The 21,271-nt window shown below is 38.1% G+C and overlaps 1 protein-coding gene across 3 annotated transcripts; it reads right to left on the bottom strand.

The window, feature by feature from the left end:
• Window positions 1–471: 471 nt before the first annotated feature.
• On the bottom strand, window positions 472–20,690 carry LOC110096442 (serine/threonine-protein kinase 38). Of its 3 annotated transcripts, XM_028696546.1 has the most exons (13): window positions 20,511–20,621; window positions 19,653–19,736; window positions 19,330–19,571; window positions 18,997–19,234; window positions 10,533–10,612; window positions 10,359–10,443; window positions 9,902–10,033; window positions 9,702–9,815; window positions 5,364–5,411; window positions 1,191–1,275; window positions 1,049–1,105; window positions 807–925; window positions 479–709 (listed from the first exon to the last, which is right to left on the bottom strand). In XM_028696546.1, exons 1-12 carry the CDS (start codon window positions 20,619–20,621, stop codon window positions 813–815), a joined length of 1,389 nt encoding a protein of 462 aa, XP_028552379.1. In that variant the 3' UTR covers window positions 479–709; window positions 807–812. The 3 variants fall into 3 exon arrangements, with proteins under 3 accessions (XP_020678061.1, XP_020678062.1, XP_028552379.1); XM_020822402.2 differs by having other exon boundaries at window positions 472–925; window positions 20,511–20,690; XM_020822403.2 differs by having other exon boundaries at window positions 472–925; window positions 1,049–1,102; window positions 20,511–20,690.
• Window positions 20,691–21,271: the final 581 nt, after the last annotated feature.

The following is a 21,271-nucleotide window of genomic DNA, read 5'->3' as shown; positions in this document are numbered from 1 at the left end:
TTTTGTTTTTTTTTTAAGGAAAAGATGAGGGCCACGCCCACCTAAAACTACAAATATCAGATGATTAGAAACTATAATGATAAAACGGTAATACTGAAGCTCAAAATCATAAAAAATGGGTACTTCTGATTTTGAAATACATTGCTGTAGGTAAACCCTAAATACCATATAGAAGCATCCAGGAAAATTTAAGATGCACAAAAAAAATTTTAAAAATGATTTAAGACGCTCAATCATAATAATCAGATTAAAAAAATTACTCTAATTTCAAAAAAAATTATTAATCTTTTTACTTTTTGGTTCCGTTATATTAGTTCTAAAAATAGAACTTCAAATTTCGATTTATTTTATTAGATATTGAATTCCCACCCTATTATTAAAACAAATAGAAATCCAATGACCCTAAAATCCATCTTAAGAAATGACCACATAATTAAAATAAAAATATCTTAATAAATAACAGTAAAAACATTTTAAGTAGAACAGAATTGCTCATGTTTGATTAACAAAATTGTAAGTAGAGATATTTTGCAGCAGTTTTATGTATTCCAGCTTGAAGAAAATGAAGTCACCAAACAGAGTACAGCGTAAAGGCCAAACTAATAAAAAGCTGATACCCCTCTTTTAATTATTATAAAGAGAGAGGAGTACATACTCTAATGAACAGGACTCCTGGAAGGATGATGGAATCCGCCATTGTTTTATTTTCCTGTGTCAACACTCATAAACTTTTACTATGATTATGAACACGTAAAAGAATATTTGTTATCTTAGTCGAGATTGGGGTTGGAAGCATAATGGCTTGCCAGAATTTAGGGTGAAGTCCGCGAGGGTGATGCCTCTGGGCTCTCAGAAACCTCCAGCTGTGGAGGTAGAAGATTTAGAAAGCTCCCATGGATAGGCTGGCTAGTGGGAGATTCTGTTTCTGTAGAAATATAAAGATGAAGAATGAGATCAGTCGTCGTAATTTCAGTCAAATTCTGATGCTATCTAAGAATATTTGAGGGAAAGAATAGGATAGCAATTCCAGGAGTGTTAAAACCATTACCAAATAAGGTTTTGATTGAGGGTCTCTTCGGTTTGTTACTCTTTTTCTTCAACTCTGCTGAAAATACAACATTATTAAAACTAACCGCCTATAGAAATAGAAGAAAAGAGGCCAGTAATGTAAGTGCAGAAGAGAAAAATACCGATGCCAGGAAGTTCATAATCATTAACAATATCATAGTTTTTGTAGGTATAGCCCACGAAATTCACATCCTTGGATGGAAGCATCTGCACGGATAAAAGAAGGTAAAGGTTATTGCTTTCATCTGTACATGCACAACAGTTACTACAACAATAGGGGAACCTATTCCCAATCAAATAAACACAAGGCATCGCCAAAATGAAATAATATGCTTAACGCTTCCCAAGACATGATCGATCAAAAGAGAAAAGCTGATAGTAATAGACTTCTAAAATTTTATTTTTCATAACTTCGCACTTGATTTTACATAACTTTCCATTATTTGAAAGTCATGTGATGTATTGTATTAACTTTCTGTTAGGAAATAGTTGAGTTCGCAAGTAACACTAAGGTAATACTTGAGTTAGCAAGCAACCCTAGTCAAAATCAGCCCAAAACAGTGAGCAAAACTGCTGTCCCAGCAGTTTTACAGCAGCTCCGCAGCAGGAAATGCACCCAAACAGAGAAAAATAAGGAAAAGAAACAAGGTTTCCACTAGTAGATGCAAGAAAACAAAGAAAGATACAACGTCCTTCGATTCGAGAGGAAGAACAACTCTCCACAAGTCTCTAGCAAACCCTAGAGCCCAAGCACACAATGAGATCTCAAACTTTTCATTCAAATTCAAGATGAGGACCTAATTCCCCCCTTTCCCCCTCTTTAACTCTCATCCCCATACAAAATCCCTAAACAGCCCTTCTATTCAAATTTCCCCCCCCCCCTTTCCATTCAAATTTTCCCTCCAACCCTTGAATTAACTCCATGTGGGGCCCACCTAGAGTAAGGACCGGAGGGGCCGCCTAACACTTTCCCAATATTCCCGACTTCAACAAGATTTTCGAGGCATCATCTAATGCCTCTGGAGTTGGCATTAAAAGTGTTCCCAAGCAAGGGCATCCAATTGCTTACTTAAGCAAGAAGTTGAATAATGCTTGGTTGCATGTCAAATGTTACTCAACATATGATCATACATTTTATATTCTAGTACAATTACTCTAATATTGGCATCATTATCTTCGGTCTAGAGAGTTTATGCTTTATTTAGATCATGCTCTCAAAATTTTTAGTGCTAGGAAGAAAATGAGTTTCTGATACGCCAAGTGAGTATAATTTCATCAAGAACATTCCTTTGTCCATTAAAAAAAGGCTAGTATTGGGAAAAATTCACTTAACACTTAGTAGGACATCCAAGCTTTTGCGCACTATGCACATAAAGGTTAATGGATTTGACAAGATGATCCATGACTATGCTAGGGCCAGCTGAACCGGTCCAGGGACCGGTTCTTTGCTACAAGAGGCGGGGGCAAAATCAAGGGGAAGAGAGAGAGAGAGAGAGAGGCCAGTTGGATAGATGGGACCCACAACTTAATTAAACGTTACTTTAGGAGGAAAATTTTGAATTAGGGGCTGTTTAAGAATTTTGTATTTGTCATCTTTGTTTTAATTAATTTCCTTGTGAGGATTAGGGTTTCATCTTGAATTGGAAGAAAGATTTGAGATCTAGGGTTTGTTTTTTTGGGCTCTAGGCTTTGCTAGAGATTTGGAGAGTTGTTTCTTCCACTCGAATTGAAGAAACTTGTATCTTGTATTATTTTTCTTGTTCGTGGATTGAATATAAGAAGTTTCCTTGTGTTTTCTCTACAATTTTCTGAAATTTGTGCAATGTATTACTGATTTTTCTATCTAAAATCAACAGATTTCACGCTATTTTCACCAATTATTATTAGGTTTGCTTGTTAACTACAGTATTTCCCTTTTGGGTTACTTGTGAACTCAAGTATTTCCTATCAAATTGTGATCAGAGCATTATCTTGGGGCCCAAAGGCGGCTAAAATTCTGAAATTTCATCCAGAAGAAGATTTTCTCATGATTCTTGGGAAGAATTATGGCTGGGAAGAAGGTTGAAGTTTTGGAAGGAAAATTGGACAACTTAAATCAGATTTGGAGGAAAAAATTTTTATTTTCAAAATCATATTTCATCCAATAATGAAAGGATGGAAGGGAAGTTCGCTGTGATAGAAGAAATGTTGAAGAAATTGCTAGAAGTAAAGACCAATCCGGCAACATCGGAAGCAAGGGAAACCATAGGCGGCCATGGAAGAGGTGAAAATCCTAACCTGTTTAGGGGAAGGGAAAATCCGGAAGTGGAGATCTTGAAGGGTGAAGACGTAATGCCTCATTTAGAACCACTTTCTAGGAAGGAGATGAACACTGATTTCGAAATAAGGGTTGCTGATTTTGTAGCAAGATTTCTACCACAAAAGTGCTGAATTTGAAAGAAGAGGGGAATTTGATGAAGGGGTTGGGTATGATCACCGGAGGGAAGATCGTGACAATTGGGGAGCACCTCCTCTTCACATAATGGGAGGTTATGGAGGATTCAAGGGCAGGGCAACGAGGGTGATCCAAAGGTGAGGAAGCTGAAGATGTCCATCTTTGAGGGCGAGGATGGCCATGGCTAGATGTACAAGGTGGAACGATATTTTGTCGTCAATGGAGTTAATAATTCTTATATTCAAGTCATTAAAGATGTGCATGTAAGAGTTGTTACTTGTATTCAAACACAAGGTGATTTGACCAAGTATTTTCCTATCTCAATTGAATTACATCAAGGATCAGCTTTAAGCCTATATCCTTTTGCTTTAGTCATGGGTGTTCTTACTAGACATTATGGGTGTCAATTCAGGTCAACGGGTCGGGTTCAGGTCGAATCCGAAACTGACCTGGCACTATTTGGGTCAACCCGAACCCGACCCATTTTTAAAAACGGGTCAGGTTTTCAGACCTGAACCCAACCCAATTCGGGTCCGGGTCAACCCGACCCGACACGAATGACTCGGGGTTGACCCAAAATTGCTAGTTTTCAGGTCAAAACGGGTCAATCTTGTGTTTTTGGGTCAAATACGAGTTTTCGTGTCAATTTCGGGTTGCTAGGTCAACCCGAACCAAACGATTTTTAAAATAGGTTGATTTGTTGAACCTGAACCCGAACCTTTTCGGGTCCGGGTTGACCCTAACCGGAATTTTTTCGGGTCCGGGTTGACCCTAACCAGGATTTTTCAGGTCGGGTTCGGGGTCGGGTAAAAAATTGACACCCCTACTAGACATTTACAAGACGTTCCTTCAGAGTCTAAAGGTTTTCGTTTGAGTAGATCTAAAACCAAATACATGGAGTGCAATTTTAGTAGTAATAATTCTAGTGGGGGATTGTGACTTCGGGCAGGGTGATCGAGTCATTAATAAGAGTACATGTTTTAGATATCTTGGATCTATTGTTCAAAGTGATGATGAAATAGATGTGGATATTATTAGTAGAATTCAAGTTGGATGGTTGAAGTGTACGAATTCATTGAGCCTATTATGTGATAGAAAAGTATTCCTCAAACTTAAAAGAAAATTCTATAAGATGGTGGTGAGACCTACAATGTTTTATGGCGCAGAATGTTGGTCATTAAAAGAGAAGTATAAAGTTAAATTTAACAGATATGAGAATGCTTAGGTTGATGAGTGGCCTCAATCATAGAGACAAAATGTGAAACGAGTATGTATGTGAAAGGGTTGGACTAGCTCCCGTGGCAGATAAAATTAGTGAGAGCCGCCTTAGACGATTTAGACACATAAAATGTCAGCCTTTTGATGACCCACTTAGGAGAGTAGATGCATTGGATTTGGCCTATGTTAAAAAAGGTAGAAGTTGACCTAAAAAGATTTGGCTATAAATATTAGATATGACTTTTTTTATTAAATTTAAATGAGAATTTGATTCTTAATATGACACAATGGAGAAAAAAGATTCATATAGATGACCCCACATAGTGGGATAAATGCTTGTTGTTGTTATTGTTGTTGTATTAGTCTTCTTTATATTTCAATTGAGGTAACACACTAAACCAAAAGCTGCCACCAAAAATTAAAGTTTTTAATATCCAATATAATAATTTCACATCCACAAAACTAATTGCCTAAAAGATGATTAAAGTATAAAGATCTAAATTAAATTAGTCAGCAACAGTAACCCTTTTCTTGGATCAATGTCCAAGACCACAACAATGGGCTTCCAATACCCTTCTAACTCAAATTGACACATCGCACATATCACAGAGATCAAAAGAATGGTAAAGAAAGCCACATTTACCTTTCTCCAAGGACCGGACTTTGAAGAAGTTTGCAATGAAACTGTCGTCTGCATTAAGATAATATGATTAGCTTGCATCTACAAATCACGCAATAACAATAAACACAATGAGGCAAACTTTATGCCATCTAATGATTGTTCTGCAAAAAATAAAATGAGAGAAAATTTTGAAAATAAAATGTTAGCGGAAAACAAATAACTAAAATACCAAGGATTAAATCTATGGACAATGGTCGAAACAGCTCAATTTCATTTTCCATTAGGTTATAGGTGTATGAGCATCGTAAGCAATGGATAAATATTTAATGACGTCTAAAAGCAACGCTTCATAAGAAAGAAAAAACAGTGTACAGTATAGCAGACCCCAACGGAAGTACTGCACTAATCCAAAAGAATGCACTTTGGATTCCATTTTACAGCAGTAACAATGCTCCTTCATGTACAATTCTAATTATTCAGCCCAGACGATGATAAATGGTTGGAATAACCCACACCAAAATAATAATAGGGAAACCACTTTCTTTTTCATATTGCAATTTCAAAAGAAAGAAAAGGAAAAGAAACTTCCCCAAGCACGATCTGCACATAAGGTCAGTTTATGATTCTAGTAGGGGAGTAGCCACTTCTCAGTTATCTTTTATTTAAACCTGAAAAGATATGAATCATCGAGGGGAGAATTTCTGAGTACCCCACTCCATTCATCCTAACATCTTAACTGACTCTCATATTATAGCCGTGACAGCCGAGCTTCCCTGCCCCCCTCCCTTTGAAAAGCCCAACATCCATGGTTGCCATCCAAACTCTAGTTAGGTAAACAAGGTTCAGGCTCAGTCAAGCAGATTATTCATTTTCCAGTGAAGTGTAAACATCATAGAACATGGCCTACTTGATTGTCACCAGAACTTTCGGGGTTCCCGGGCTACAGTCTTTTAGTTCTTGCCTGAGATACTTATGCTAGTTTAACAATTATTATTATTTTAATAAGAACTAACTAAATCTTATACAAATCCTGGGTAGTCCATGGACAAATATACATAATCCTGCAGAACGCTCATTAAGCAAAGCATAGTTTGTAAGAAGCATTACTGTCAGCCAGTGTGAATTCACATGTATGGAAGAGAAAAAAGCTTGCATAGAAATCTTACAAGATATTAGAAATTAGAAATTCATAAAATCTGTCCAAGAGATAATGTGATCTCATTGAACAGAAATCTTGCATAGAAATTTTAGAGTGGTAAAACCATATATTCAATTGGAAATCACGCTAACAGTTGAAAACCAAATTATATAAAATTTTATCAAACACAACTATGCAAAATCATGCCAAATACAACATCATAGAAAATAATTAACAAAAAGTTAAAAGATCACCATATAGAAAATAATTAACGTCATGCCCGTAGAAGAAAATAATTTCCCCTGAAATCTTAATAAGGCTAGAAAGAATCCATCCAACTAGGCATCTATTTAATCAAAATAGAAAATAACATCAAATGTTTTTCATTGCATGACAAGGACTAGTATCAATGAAGAAACGGAAACCTTTAGATCTCCACAATCACAACCCACAAACACAGGAAAATGGAAAACTTTAATTTATCCAACCAGCAAAATTTAGCTCGATGTCCACAAACATGTGGCTGACATCCCCTAGCTAAAATCTCGCATTCATGGTTGCAATGAAGCATTAAACCTTGCTGGAATTCCTCAGATAAAGCTAATCTCCATAATCAGTCCATCGCCATAGCCAAAAAGATGCATAAATCTGCAGAATTCACTTACCAGCAACAACTTTAAGGATTTTTAAAACTTTAAATTTGATGTAAATTCTTCAAGTGCTTCATATCTGTCGATGACAATTTCCTGAGGGAAGACTCAAGTACTACCACAAGGCTCAATTCCTCCCTTTAAGGTGATTTTTACTCTTACTCTTATCTATTTAATTGCTTAGTTGCATTAGAATTTACGAATTGACTGATATTTTGTCATATAAGATATGTGTTGCACTTTTTTTTTAAACATGATCTTGACGAGTTCCTAAATTTTATTATCAATCATTGTTTTCTTGTAATTTTTTTGGATTTTGGATGATTATTACATTATCTTCTAACATTAATGGTGTGTTTTCTATCCATATGATGGGGACATCGGAGCATGGAAAGTTTATCAGAGACGTGGTCGCCGATCTACGGCCACAATCGCGCTGATATATTTTTGAGTCCTCACATGTACTTGTTTTATTTATGTTTTAGTATTTATTTTAGTTGTGTTTTTCCTTTCTACCCCTTACTTAAGAGTGGTCATGTGTAAGCCCAAAGGGTTAAGAGGTCTTTTTTTTTTTATTTTTCGTCCATTGTATGAGGCTATATATAGCCCTTATGTTTTCTTTTGAAGGTTAATGAATGAATTATGAAAATTTCAGCATATTGAATTCTTGTGAGAGCTTGAGTGATTTTGGACAGGAATCCCTTGGAGAGGGAAGCGGATCACCCACCAACCTCGGAAGAGTCCGGGTTTGTGGCTAGTTTCTTGTAGCTCTTTTCTTCCCCCTTCCTCCATTCTCTTCTAGCCCATGGTTCAACTCCACCCCAAAGCCACCGACCACCTCCTCAAGACCCTACCGCCGGCCAACTACTAATCCGGACCCTTGCCCTCAGCTAGCACCCAAACCTTTCATCCCAACCAACCCCTTCTCCCCTCACCCCACCCACAGCCTAGCCTCCTAACCGCCATCCCCTCTTCCCCTTGCTACCGAAATTACAATTTCCCTCATTACTACTTTCCTATTCTACCATTTCTCTTTTGGGAAGGCTGAAATTTCAATCATTCAAAATTAAATTTGAATTTGAAACATTTCCTAAAATAGAATCCTATTTTAGGGAAATTTCTAAACTCAAATCCAAATTTAATTTAAATTGGATTGGAATTAAAACCTATGTCCTAATTAGAGAGTCCTATTTAAGAAAGAAATTAACCTAGCTTATTTCTCCCAATCTCTCTCCCTATACCGCCGCCCCCTTCAAGTTTCCCTTTGGAATTATTTCCAAAAGTCAAGCTACTCTATTGGAAATAATTCAAAAACCTTCCTCTCTCTCTTGGCCGAAATTCTCAAGGCCCCATCTTTTATTTCTTTCCAAAATCCCACCTCTTTTGGAATTAAATCCCAAACCCTCCCTCACTCCACCCGCCCCCTCTATTCTCTCATATTCCCTTTAACTTCTTTCCAACTCGAGAGACTTTGATTTGGAAATTAATTCCAGACTTTCCCTCCAAAATACTCTCTCAAATTTAACTCTTAACTCCACCAAAATCTGAACCCAACTCTCCCCAAACCTTTCCCCTTGGCCGGCCCCCCTTTGCTCCTCTTCCTTCTTCTTAAATTACTTGGGAAAACCCCAAGTTTGCTAAGGAACTGCCCAAGGACAGCAAAGTACAACATCTACAACACTACAACACCTTGTACTTCATGTATGGCCGATCCTGAACGCAACTCCGGTTTCGTCTACAACGAGCAAGGATGCATTGATATTCTTCAATCAACATTCTTTGACATCAACCCAGAGATTGACACTCCCGCCGACGAATACCTAGATCGATCATCTTCACTTTGTCTGAAGCAATCGAAGAGCAACTTGTCAACGTTCAGTTGCAAATTACTTCCAGTCCTCGGCAAGGGTGAACTTCTTCCCCTATTCAAATTATCTTCTAATCCTCTTCTCTTGTAGGAGGTGATTCAAACATGAGGAATTGAGCCAAGCTCTCTGCCTTCGCTTAGTAAACGTATGATTTGAGTTTTGATTTTCTATGTTTCTAAACTCAATGTTAACTTAGGAATTTTATTGAATAACTACTTAATTTGCATTATATTGAAATTATAAATTACTTTGGTGATTCTAGTTCTTAGCATGTGATTTAGCCTAAACGTAGGCACCCCTCTTTAGTTTTCTATGATCGTTTAGTGGCTAACATTCATAATTGTTAATTGCTCTTATTCAAAGCGTGCAAGTTCTTATCGCATTCATATAAAAACATACTTAGTCCTGCATCACCATACATTAAAAGCAATAAGTTCTACTAAATTTATGAATTAATAACCTGCGTATTGCAAACTTTTTGTATGTTTATCCTGCATCTCATTCTAAGTGAACAACAATGCTATGATAAACAAAATTCCCCAATATGATCAATAGTCCTCAAAAAGAAAGAAAAAAAAATTGAATTACCATTAAAGAAAGATGTTGTAGCTGTGTTCAATGACAAATTCTCGATGCATTGAAATCTACCATTCATGCATATAGGAAAAAGAAAGTCAAATGAGACCCAATAAGGTTGCCTCACCTCTTCAAATTTCTCAAAGTTCTGAGTATCCAACTCATCCTTAACCTCCGGCTTAAAGGCAGCTTCCATCATATAAAGCCGGTCCCAGTTAACATCCTTAAACCAAGCATGTGCCTGATTTTGTTAACAAGTTAATCAGTGGCATTCAACCAAAAAAGAGTCTCAAAAGTATAGCAGACTAATATTTATCAAAGGAAAACCTTTATTTCATGAGCTCCTCTTGTTCCTAGTCTCTTCTCCACATTGCAAAGCAACTTGGTAATTAGATCTTTAGCTTGAGGGGACAGCTTTGCCTCCACAGGAAATTTTAAGTGAGTTTTCCAATTAACTATCTGTGCAGTTTAAGACAAGCAGATTGAGCTTAATAGATGTATGATATTTCTTTGGATGCAGTTGATTTGAGCTGGATCTGAGTTTGATGTTGATAGGTGTCAAAGATAAAATCATAGATCAAGGAGCAAGATCCCTTAAGTTAGTGATAACATAGAAGCTAAATGACGACAACAGTTAGATGTGAAATGCTAAATTGAAAAACTGATAAACTTTGACACTTTACGACTTAGTTCAGCCAAAAAGATAATGAAGTAGATTCACATAATTTTGTACACACTGCTAAAAACTAAACAATCTAATTGACGATTAAAGTTAAAATGCAACCTTTCTGCAGGTTGACATTGGTTCTTCAGAATAGAAGGGAGGGTAGCCCACAAGCATTTCATACATAATTGCACCAAGCGACCACCTGATGAAATTGCACTAATCAAGATCATACCAATTCAGGATAAAGGGTACCAATAAAATTATTTAAAACAACGTTAAGCAAAAACCTACCAATCACACTCCATGCCATATCCTTTCTTCAACAGCACTTCTGGAGCAATGTAATCAGGAGTACCAACAGTTGAGTAAGCCTGCAACCAAAAAACAGCTAATGCCAAATTAAGCTCAACAACGAGAATTAAAGCAATTAATAAAAGATTTATCATAATCAATATAAAATAAGTCAAATCCAGTAAGCTGAGCTAGATCCACCATAACCGATCAGCAACTGGAAAAGCCTTTGCCGAGTAAAAAAAAAAAATGCAACGATGACAAGACACAACACAGAGTTAGTTTGTGCGGAATTTGATTGTGTCGATCAATCGAGTTGTACTGCTGTCACAGACCTCAACTCAATTTGTCCTACTCAATTCTCACGCTCAAGTTCGGATGCTTTGCACTCGAAATTTTTTTTCCCATACAACGCCCCTTGGCTCTCGAGCCCCTTGGCGTTTTGTTCCAGAGCGCCCCATTGTTGTGTTCCCGAGTACCCCAGTGCTGCAAAGTTTGCTAGAAGAAACAACAGAGAGCTTAGCCCCGCAATGCTCTAAATTCGGCTCCACGGCGCTGTCAGAAGGACCAATGACAGAGGTCTGAGCTCCGCAGTGCTTCGAGACGGACTGAACAATTTTCTTTCTCGTTTATCTTAAGGGTGGCGTTCCTTGGTGTTATTTACCTGACTTTCTCTTTTGTTTTGAGAGTGAGAATAGTGTAAGATAGAAGAGAAGCAAGGATAGATAGAGAGAGGAGAGTGATATGTACAAATTTCTCCCATATTTCAAAGTGGATTTCTTAGTGTGGTGCGGCTCCGTGATTTTTTTTCTGGTTTTGGGTATTTCCACGTTAAATTCTGGTGTCATTTATTTCTGCTGCTTTCTATTTCTTATTTTGTATTCATTGCATGATTTACTTCTCCATTCCCAACACAGGCAACTCATCAGCATGTATCAAGCACCTAGGGTTGGAGTAGATCAAACTAGCTAAGCCCAGTTTAGTTCTAAATAATATGATTGAGTCACCTTCTACCTCATGTCAGGGATCCCTAGTACAAGGCCAACGGAGATATGCTATGATAGCAGCAATATAACAAGTAGAGTTCGCACATAAATTAGCAAGGCCTCTCAAGAATAACCATGCTCGATGACCATTACAGCACCAACAAATGCAAGATCTTGCTAAACCAAAGGTGTGGATTCCTTTGACCTCCATGAACCAAGTGAATCCAACACACATCAATCATGGGCACTGAATATGACCCAAGGAAATTGCAAATGTTAGAGATGATCTCTACGAATTCATCATTGACATGCCTTTGTCATCATCAAATTTGGCATCATTCCATCATTAGAGAACTTTAGCATTCATTTAGATACCATTTCCATAATTGGCATAATTAATTCTATCAAAATCACGAAAAATCCTATTAAATATTACAAAGACAAAGAATATTGAGAATAGGCATCAATTTATACAAGAATGATCCTGTAGGAAAGGAAAAGGTGTAGCTTGAGATTGTGAGCACCAAGCACAAATTTGCCATTTTTTTTGGCTAAAACCCTGGATAAGATAAGCTTTCAATATTTGAAACATAAAGTGGAATTTTAGATCATCATGCATGATTATTTATTTCTTGATATGGTTTTTATTATAAATATTTGAATTTGCATGCTATGCACAACAAAAAGATTTCCCAAGTATACATTTATTCATGGATCATGAATTTTCAACTGCATATACCATACTCATGGCCTCTTCCGAATTTTCTGAAATTTTAAGTGAAGATTGGTGAATAGAAGGTGATCATAAATGCCAAATGGCATGTTTTCCACTTTTCAATCCATTTGAACGCGCAAGTCAAGATTTAGCTGTTAGCTATACATAGGTGGAAACTTTCTTAAGACTTTTCTTATTAGACCTTCAGCTATTTAATTTTAAATGTGGAAAATGGAAATTTTGGAATTATGGGATTGTAAGAAAATTCTTAGGGGCTATTTAGTTGGATGTTATCAAAATAAATGCAAGCTATGTAGAGTAACTGAAATGCATGCATTTCAAAAATACAACAGTTGTTTGGTTGAATGCAAATCAAATGTATTAAAATATTTTTGTGATTTTCTTGATGCATTACAAATGCACTGAAATGCAAATAAGGATAAAAATGAGTAGCAATGGGGTCAGAGTTTCAAGAACACCATTTCTCCTACTTCGAACTGGATGTCCTTCCTATGTCCATCAACTTGTTTCTTCATGATCTGTTGAGCTCTTAGTAAGTGTTTCTTCAATTCCTCTAAAACTCTATCTCTCTCCCCCAAGTACTTCTCCACTGAAAAAACTGGAGTATTGCTACTCCCAAAGTGCACCAAATGAGGAGGGTCCCTTCCATACAACACCCTGAATGGGGTCATCTGTGAAGCCGAGTGAAAAGAGATGTTGTACAAGTACTCTACCCATGATAGCCACTTGGCCCACATCTTGGGTGTCTCCGACACAAAGCATCACAAGTAGGTCTCCAAGCTCCTATTGACCACTTCCGTTTGGTCATCTGTCTGAGGATAGTAAGCGGTGCTCGTCTTCAGAACTGTCCCCTGTAACCGGAACAACTCCCTCCAAAAATGACTGAAGAACATCTTGTCTCTATCTGATACGATTGCCTATGGTACCCCATGCAATTTGACCACCTCTCAGATTAAAGTTGAAGTCATTGTCACCGTAGTGGATGGATGTCGGAGGGGATTAAAATGAGCATACTTGCTCAATCTATCCACCACCACCAGAATCACTGTAAAGCCTTTTGAACGGGGCAGCCCATCTATGAAGTCCATGGATATCTCTTCTCATACTCGTCCTGGTAACGCCAACGGCTGTAGTAATCCCCCTAGTGACATAGCCAAGTATTTGTTCCTCTGACAGATCTCACACCTTGCCACCATCTCCTCTACATCTATATGTATTCCCTTCCAGTAAAGCTCGACAGCTAACCTCCTATAGATCTTCTGCACCCTTAAATGGACCCCAACAGCGCATCCCTGAAATTCCTGGAGTAAGTTTGGGATGTGGATTGAGATCCTAGGCATCACAAACCTCCTCTGATATAGCAGTCTGTCACCCTTTACTGAGTACCCTAGGTGGCTACCACCTTCCCTCAATAAGTCCGTCTTGATCTTCCCCAACTCCTCATTCCTAGAGCTCTCCTTCTTAATGGCCTCCCAATACAGCATCAAAGGAACAGACACTGTCACTATCTTTATCTCTCTCATACATCTAGATAAGGCATCTGCCTCCTTGTTCTCCCCTCCTGGTCTGTATTGGATTTCAAAATCATACCCCAACAATTTCGACAGCCATCTCTGATATTCTTTAGTCACCATCCGCTGTCCCAACAAGTATTTCAGGATCCTATGATCTGTTCTGACAATGAAATACCTACCTAATAGGTATGGTCACCACTTCTGTATGGCTAAAACAATAGCCATCAACTCCCTCTCATAGACGGATTTCAGCATGCCTTTGGCTGCCAACACCTAGCTGAAGTAGGCAATGGATCGTCGATCCTGCATGAGTATTGCCCCAATCCGTATCCTGAAGCATCTGTCTCCACTATGAAGGCCTGAGTGAAGTCTGGTAGAGCTAAGACGGGTACCGTGGTCATAGCCTTTTTTTAATTTCTCAAATGTTGTTGTGGTTGCCTCTCCTCATAGGAATCCATCCTTATTTAGCTGCTCTGTTAGTAGCCATGCTAATGTATTGTACCCTTTTATGAATCTCCTGTAGTATCCCGTCAGCCCTAAGAATCCTCTCAACTCCTTCAGATTCTTAAGTAAGGGCCATCGCAACATGGCCTCCACCTTTGACTGATCGACCATCACCCCTTCCTTGGACACAATATGACCCAAATATTCCACACTTGTTTGGGCAAAGCAGCACTTCTTTAGGTTGGCCCTCAGCTTATGCTCCTGTAGAACTCCCAATACCAACTTCAAGTGCTTCAGATGCTCCTCCTCCGATCGGTTGTACACCAAGATATCATCCAAAAACACCACCAGAAACTTCCGGAGATACTGTCTAAACACCCTGTTCATCAGTGATTGGAAAGTGGCAGGGGCGTTGGTAAGCCCAAAAGGCATAACCAGAAACTCATAATGCCCCTCGTGTGTCCGGAAAGCTGTCTTTGAAATGTCTTCCTCCCTCATTCGGATCTGAGGGTATCCCGACTTCAAATCCAATTTGGAGAATATCACTGCTCCATACAGTTCATCCAAAAGCTCGTCAATCACCGGAATGAGAAATTTATTCGGTACAATCTCCTTATTCAATGCCCTGAAATCCACACAAAACCTCTAGCTCCCATTCTTCTTTTTGACCGGTAACACTGGGCTAGAGAAAGGACTCACACTCAGTCTGATGATCCCAGCCTCCAACATTTCCTTAATCAACTTTTCAAATTTCATCCATCTGAAACTAGGGACAGCAATAGAATCGTACACTAATCAGTGACACTCCTCCTTTAGAAGAATTGCATGCTCTTGTTCTCTGAGTGGAGGTAACCCTTGAGTTGGCTAGAACACCTCACTGAACTGTTGCATGACTGGTTGCACTACAAGAGGAATGTCTCCCTCTTCCCCCACACTAACCCTCTTCAATCGTTGCAGTTCTACCAAATATCCACCTCCAACCTCCTGTATAGTTCTGATTATGGACTTGAGAGAGACTCCACTCTAGACAGCCTGACATCTCCCTGTATCACCATTCCCCCCCCCCCCCCACCACCAGTTCCATCCTCAGTGCTCCCCAATTTACCTTGGTCTCCCCCAAGGTTTGCAGTCATTTCATCCCCGATATGACATCCGTACTCCCCAATTCCAAGGGAAGAAAATCCTCCATCACCTGTATCCCTTGAATGGTCAATAGCACTCCCCTACAAACTCCTCTGTCCATTTCTACCTTTTCGGTGCCCATCATCACCCCGTACCCTCTTGTATCCACTAGTTTCACCCCCAATTGATCAACAATCTGGGTGGAGATGAAATTGTGGATTTCCCCACTATCTATCAACACTACCACATTCCTATCAGCTATCTCTCCCTTCACCTTCATAGTGTAATTCGAAGTGAATCCCACTACTGAGTTTAGGGAGACTTCTGTCATATCCAAATGCAATTTTTCCTCCTCTTTCGTCTCTAACCCGCTTCTACCTCCCTATTCAGCTTCCTCGTCATCACAAACAGTGAGAGCCTGAAGAGTTCGATCCTTACACATATGCTCTGGCATGTACTTCTCCTCGCACCTAAAACACAACCCCTTAGCCTGCTTCTCCTGGATCTCCTTCTCCGTCAGCTTTATAAAATTTCCTCCATGCTCCTCCTCCAGACTTCACCTTTGGTACTTCCCATGATCCTACCGATGCAACTCCTTTGGGAGCTAGAAAGGTAGTAGTCATCATGTAGGATCCCCCGGAACTACTGCCACCAGCGCCCCTCTCCAGATGCTTTTAGTCCTCAACCAGCTGTGCCAACTCCATGGCCTCCCCCAAGTCGCACGGTCGCATCACTCTAACAGATGCTATGATCTCTAGTTTGAGTCCTTACATGAAGTTCCCCTTAAGCACGGTCTCAGATAAACAATCCAGCCGGCCGGCTCGCTAGGTACTAAAATCGATCACGGTGTGCCACTGTCCCCTCCTGCGTCAATGCAAAGAATTACTCATAGAAGTCTCCTCCCCTACCGGTTCGGAAACGTTCCAGTAAGCACTCCTTGAACTCTCTCCAGCTCCTCATGGGTTGCTTCATGTCTAGTCATTGGTACCAAGGCAGTGCCTTTCCCTCCAAGCATAGTCTTGCCACTGTCAGCTTCTCTTCCTCAGTCAACCCGTTGACGAAAAAATATTGTTCCACCTTGTAGATCCAACCATGGCAATCCTCGCCCTCGATGATGGGCATCTTCAGCTTCTCACATTCGGGTCACCCCAATTCCCCTTTGATCCTCTATATCCTCTCATGTCACAAACGAAAGGTGCTCCCCAGCTATCACGATCTTCCCTCCGGCGATCAAAATTGTATTCATCATCAACTTCCCACTCCTCCTTTCAAACTCGACCCCTCGGTGGTGGAAATCACCCCTTCTACCCACAAAATCAGCACCTCTCTTTTCATAGCCCATACTCATCTCCTCTCTAGAAAGTGGTTCTAGAGGTGACATGTCGTCCTCTCCCTCAAGGATCTCCACTTCCAGATTTTTCCTCCCCCTAAACTAGTTCAGATTCCCTCCTATAGCATGGCCTCCGGAGGTCTCCCTTGCTTCCGATGTCGTCGGATTGGTCTTCACCTCTAGTAATTTCTTCAACATCTCTTCCATCAAAGTGAACTTCCCTTCCAACCTTTCATTGTTGGAAGAGATTTGATTTTGAAAATCAAAGAATTTTCTCTCCAAATCTGATTTTAATTGCCTAATTTCACCTTCCAACACTTCGACTTTCTTTCTAGCCATCTTTCTTCCCAATGATCTCAAGAGAGCTTTCGGATGCGAAAAAACTGCTGAAATTTCAGAATTTCAGCCGTCGTTGGTTCAAAGATGATGCTCTGATACCAATTTGATAGGAAATACTTGAGTTCGCAAGTAACCCTAAAGGAAATACTTGAGTTCACAAGCAAACCTATCACTAATTAGTGAAAACAGCGAGAAAAATGCAAAATCTGGGCGAAATCAGCCCAAAAATGTTGGATTGCAATAAGAGAATCAAAGCCAAACAAACATGAGAACAAGATACAAGTGATCCTCAATTTGAGAGGAGGATCGTTCTCTCCCAATCTCTAGACAAAGCAATCTAGAGCCAAAACAATCTAGAGCCAAACTCTAGACAAAGCAATCTACATGAAAATAGAATGCAAAACTCAAATAATGCAGCTAATCAAACAGCCCCTAAAAGTTCGTATTTATATTTTAATCCATATTTAAACTAGTCATGTTTTGAAAATTTTAAAATGCAATAATTTCAACAAAACATCATTCCTACTCTATTTCACATAATTAGTTGCTCGGTTTAATGGCATGTGTATGAGTCTAATTTGGTTATTTATTCATTGAACCCCATTTACTTGCAGATTGGTCATTGCAAAATGCCCTGTTTGATTGTAGGTATGACCGTAAATTTGGTTTTTATCACTTGGGAAAGATCTTAAAGATTAAATGGCATATATTTAAAGAAAGCCACCCCAATTGTATTTTGTCTTACTATATAATGCATCTAATAATTGGAGGGGGTGGGGAGGCTAAACTCTTATATACAATTATTTATTTATCTTTTTCAACATTCAAGGTTTTTCCATATCAAGAAGACATTCTAAAATTGTCATCGTTAAGAAGGAGATATTAGTAGCATGAGCCCTAATAAAATCCTCTATAATTTTGATGACAATAAATATAATTGGTATCACATATAATTTAGCAATATCTCTACATGTGTTCTTTGATGTCACATTGCTTGAAGTGATTTTTTAAGCTTTCTAAATAAGCCTAGATCATTGATGTGTATGCCCCACTGAGGTCCTTATGTCTGAGAGATGCAAACATAAAATCTTGGTTCTTAGATTCCTTTTAGTTTAACTAAGACTATTTTTATTTTTATTGGGGTTAAGAAGTATGGATGAGCTCACTTCAACTATTTCACAACGTGAGTGTTCATAGTTTTCAATACTTAATGTGAAATTAATCAAAGATTAAACTATAAATTGATATGATGTTTTACTAGGATTCATATATGTATCTAAACTTTAAAAACTTGTCAAGCCTTTTCATAAGTTATTTATATATGTATCTAAACTTGAAAAACTTTTTAAGCCAAAATGGCACTGCTGTCACTAAACGATTGCATTATTCATTGGGAATCCCTAAATCAGTCAATAGATTGCATCATTACATGAAGCGATCACCATTGAAAAATCAAAATCTTCAACAATCATCTTCGGTGAAATTATTCAAACTAACCTACAAATAAACCTCAAGTGCTATTCTAACTCATTCTTTACATTTTGCATCCTCATAATTCAGAGCTGAAGGATCATATCGAAAGAACTTTGCAATAGACTCCCTCCAAGTCTAGCCGCACTTAGGTTATTGTCTCTAATGAGCTGATTTGAGCATCACAATTTTTTCCTAAGGCCAACATCCTCAGGGTAGCTATAATGTTTAGTAGTTTTGTTGTACATAGAAAACAACTTGAGCAACCATGTTTCCAATCATCTAATCGACCAGTATGTAGAGCATTTCAGGCAACCTAAGATACTAATGAAGCATCAATAAAGAGGGGGGAAATGACAAAAATGAATCTCACATGGAATGATTCACAGATCTTACCCTGGTTGCAGCATCTATAACTAAGACACTCCATGTTATATTATATCTTTGGACATATTTTCAAAAGAAATCTTATAAGATACTCTTGTCCTAAGATTCAAAAGGTTAAGAGAAAAGCTTCACCAACCAACATTCTCCTGTTCTTTTGCCAGTGCAACAACTGCTCCTGTTGGGTTCTCTGTGCAACAGGTATGCGGTTCAAAGTCTTGTCACCGTCTAAAATTGAATTGGAGTTTGACCCGGATGTATAGTCAGGTTCGCTAAAATTAGGGAAGTTGCTGCAGTCTAAAGGCTTGCAAAGTCCAAAATCTGACAGTTTCATATGGCCAGCTCTGTCAAGCAGTAAGTTATCGGGCTTAATATCCCTGTCACCACAGAAAAACTTGTATAAGTTAGCTTAGCCATGATAGGGAGCAGATTTAATAAAAAGACAAAACAAACAGAAACAGGTATATCGTGCCTATGAATGTAATTATGTTTGTGAATTGATTCGATTGCTAAAACTGTTTGGCCAACATAAAATTTAGCCTCTTCTTCTGTCAATGTATCTTTGCGCATTAGCAAAGTCATCATGTCCCCACCAGGAAGATATTCCATGATAAGATACAAAAACTCTTCATCCTGGAAAGAACAGTAAAGCTTGACTATGCAATCACTATCAACCTCCGCAAGAAGGTTCCTTTCAGCTTTTACATGTTCGACCTGGAAGAAAACAAAAAGATTAAAAAAATGAACAAGTAAAACTGCAAAAGTAAATTAATTGATAGATCCGTTATGTATGACCTGACCCCTACGAAGCATTTCAGATTTCTCAAGCTTTTTCATTGCATACACATTTCCTGTAGTCTTCTCCCTACAAAGTCTCACCTGCAAAACACCCAGTATTTGAACCAAAATTCCAAGGTATTACCACTAAATAAAATAAAATATAAGTTAACAGATGAAAATTTATGCAATTATTCATAACTGGGTAAATATCACATAAACCTTGGCTTGATAACCAAGTTTCAGGTACATTGAAACAAATAATGTTCTAGAAAAATTGATGCCTACCTGCACTTTTAAGCTTTCATGACCACTTTATTTCACAAGATTTTAGCAAGTAACAACATCAGTAGAATAGCAGCAGAAGACGTCTTTCATTAGAGAAATGGAAGGAATCCAATAATGACAAACATCTTAAAATATAAATTTCAAAATAAAGTCCAAAAAAACGTGAAGGTATTTGAAAACGTGGATTCTAAAAAAAACAGAACATGTGCGTGAATGTTACCAATGAATGCTTCAAAACCAAATCCATGGAGCTGTACATCGCTCCACAAGGCAAAAAAAAAACACACACACGTGCACTTTATTAAAAAGTAAGTATTACAAGAAGGAGCAGACTACAGTTCCAATTCAAGGTAAGGCAGAAATCACCAAACAATACTATTGGAGGCTTTAATTATACTGGTATATAAGGGTATCTTAAAGTTTGACAACATTAAGCATTCAATTTGACGAGACAAGTCTTATTGGATTTGTAATTTGACTCAGAAGAATTAAGCAAAAACAATTGAAAAGTAAAACACATTAGATAAACATTGAAAATTTTCATGTAATGACACAATGACGAAAGTTCAACTTGGTCAAAGAATAAACCTCTCCAAAAGCCCCTCGTCCAATAATTGTAAGTAGCTCAAAATCTTCAACTCCCATTTTATGTCTGTGGAGACGCATCAATTCAGTTTCCTTTTTCTCTAAGTCCTTCATGAGATTGTTCTGCTCTTCCTCCGAAATGTCAGCATCAGCAAGCTTCTTCTCTAATATCCACCTTCTACTCCCAACCAAATAAATAACCAAGAATAAATATGAAAAGATAATGAGACAAAAAAAAATTGCAATGTTAGCTATATATTTTACATTGAAGAGGGACCTCATAAATATTTATCCACAGAAATTAATTGACTAAAGCAGGCTTTTTATGTGCATTGGTGAGGGGGTTTCTAATCACGATAATTCTGTTGAAATTTACACAAACTAAAACACATTAAAAAGTTTACTATTTTAACAACCATTTAGGCATTAACATTAAAAGGATGGGGTTAGCATATTCCACATTAAAAACCATAGAGAACAACATGGGTATCTTTGTACAGGAAAAATAAAAGGATGGAATATGTACCGCTAAACTCTGACCAATTTTTATGTTTGATTTTGATGGATAATGTAAAATAATTTATAAGGGGACAAAGGACTTGCAAGTACACAACAACAACTACAACATCAAACCTTTATCCCACTATGTACACCCAATCCCAATCCCTTGGCCTCCAAAATTCAAACCTCTCATTACTACTTTCCTTTCTCTACACAATCTCATTTATAAAGCTTTGATTTCAATTATTTAATCAATTTTGAAT

Source organism: Dendrobium catenatum, unplaced genomic scaffold (assembly GCF_001605985.2).
Source record: "Dendrobium catenatum unplaced genomic scaffold, ASM160598v2 fragScaff_scaffold_761, whole genome shotgun sequence".
NCBI classification, from domain to species: domain Eukaryota; kingdom Viridiplantae; phylum Streptophyta; class Magnoliopsida; order Asparagales; family Orchidaceae; genus Dendrobium; species Dendrobium catenatum.
This window is presented reverse-complemented; position numbering and strand designations above follow the sequence as displayed.

Bases quoted from the DNA above. Each gene is read 5' to 3' on its own strand.
- LOC110096442 (XM_020822402.2), bottom strand. From the start codon at position 20,621: ATGAAGGACTTAGAGAAAAAGGAAACTGAATTGATGCGTCTCCACAGA. The intron at 19,572-19,652 runs GTCATACATAAC...GTTTTCTTCCAG, and splicing joins AAATGCTTCGTAGGGGTCAG to GTCGAACATGTAAAAGCTGA. The intron at 9,816-9,901 runs GTTTTCCTTTGA...TAACAAAATCAG, and splicing joins GAGGAGCTCATGAAATAAAG to GCACATGCTTGGTTTAAGGA.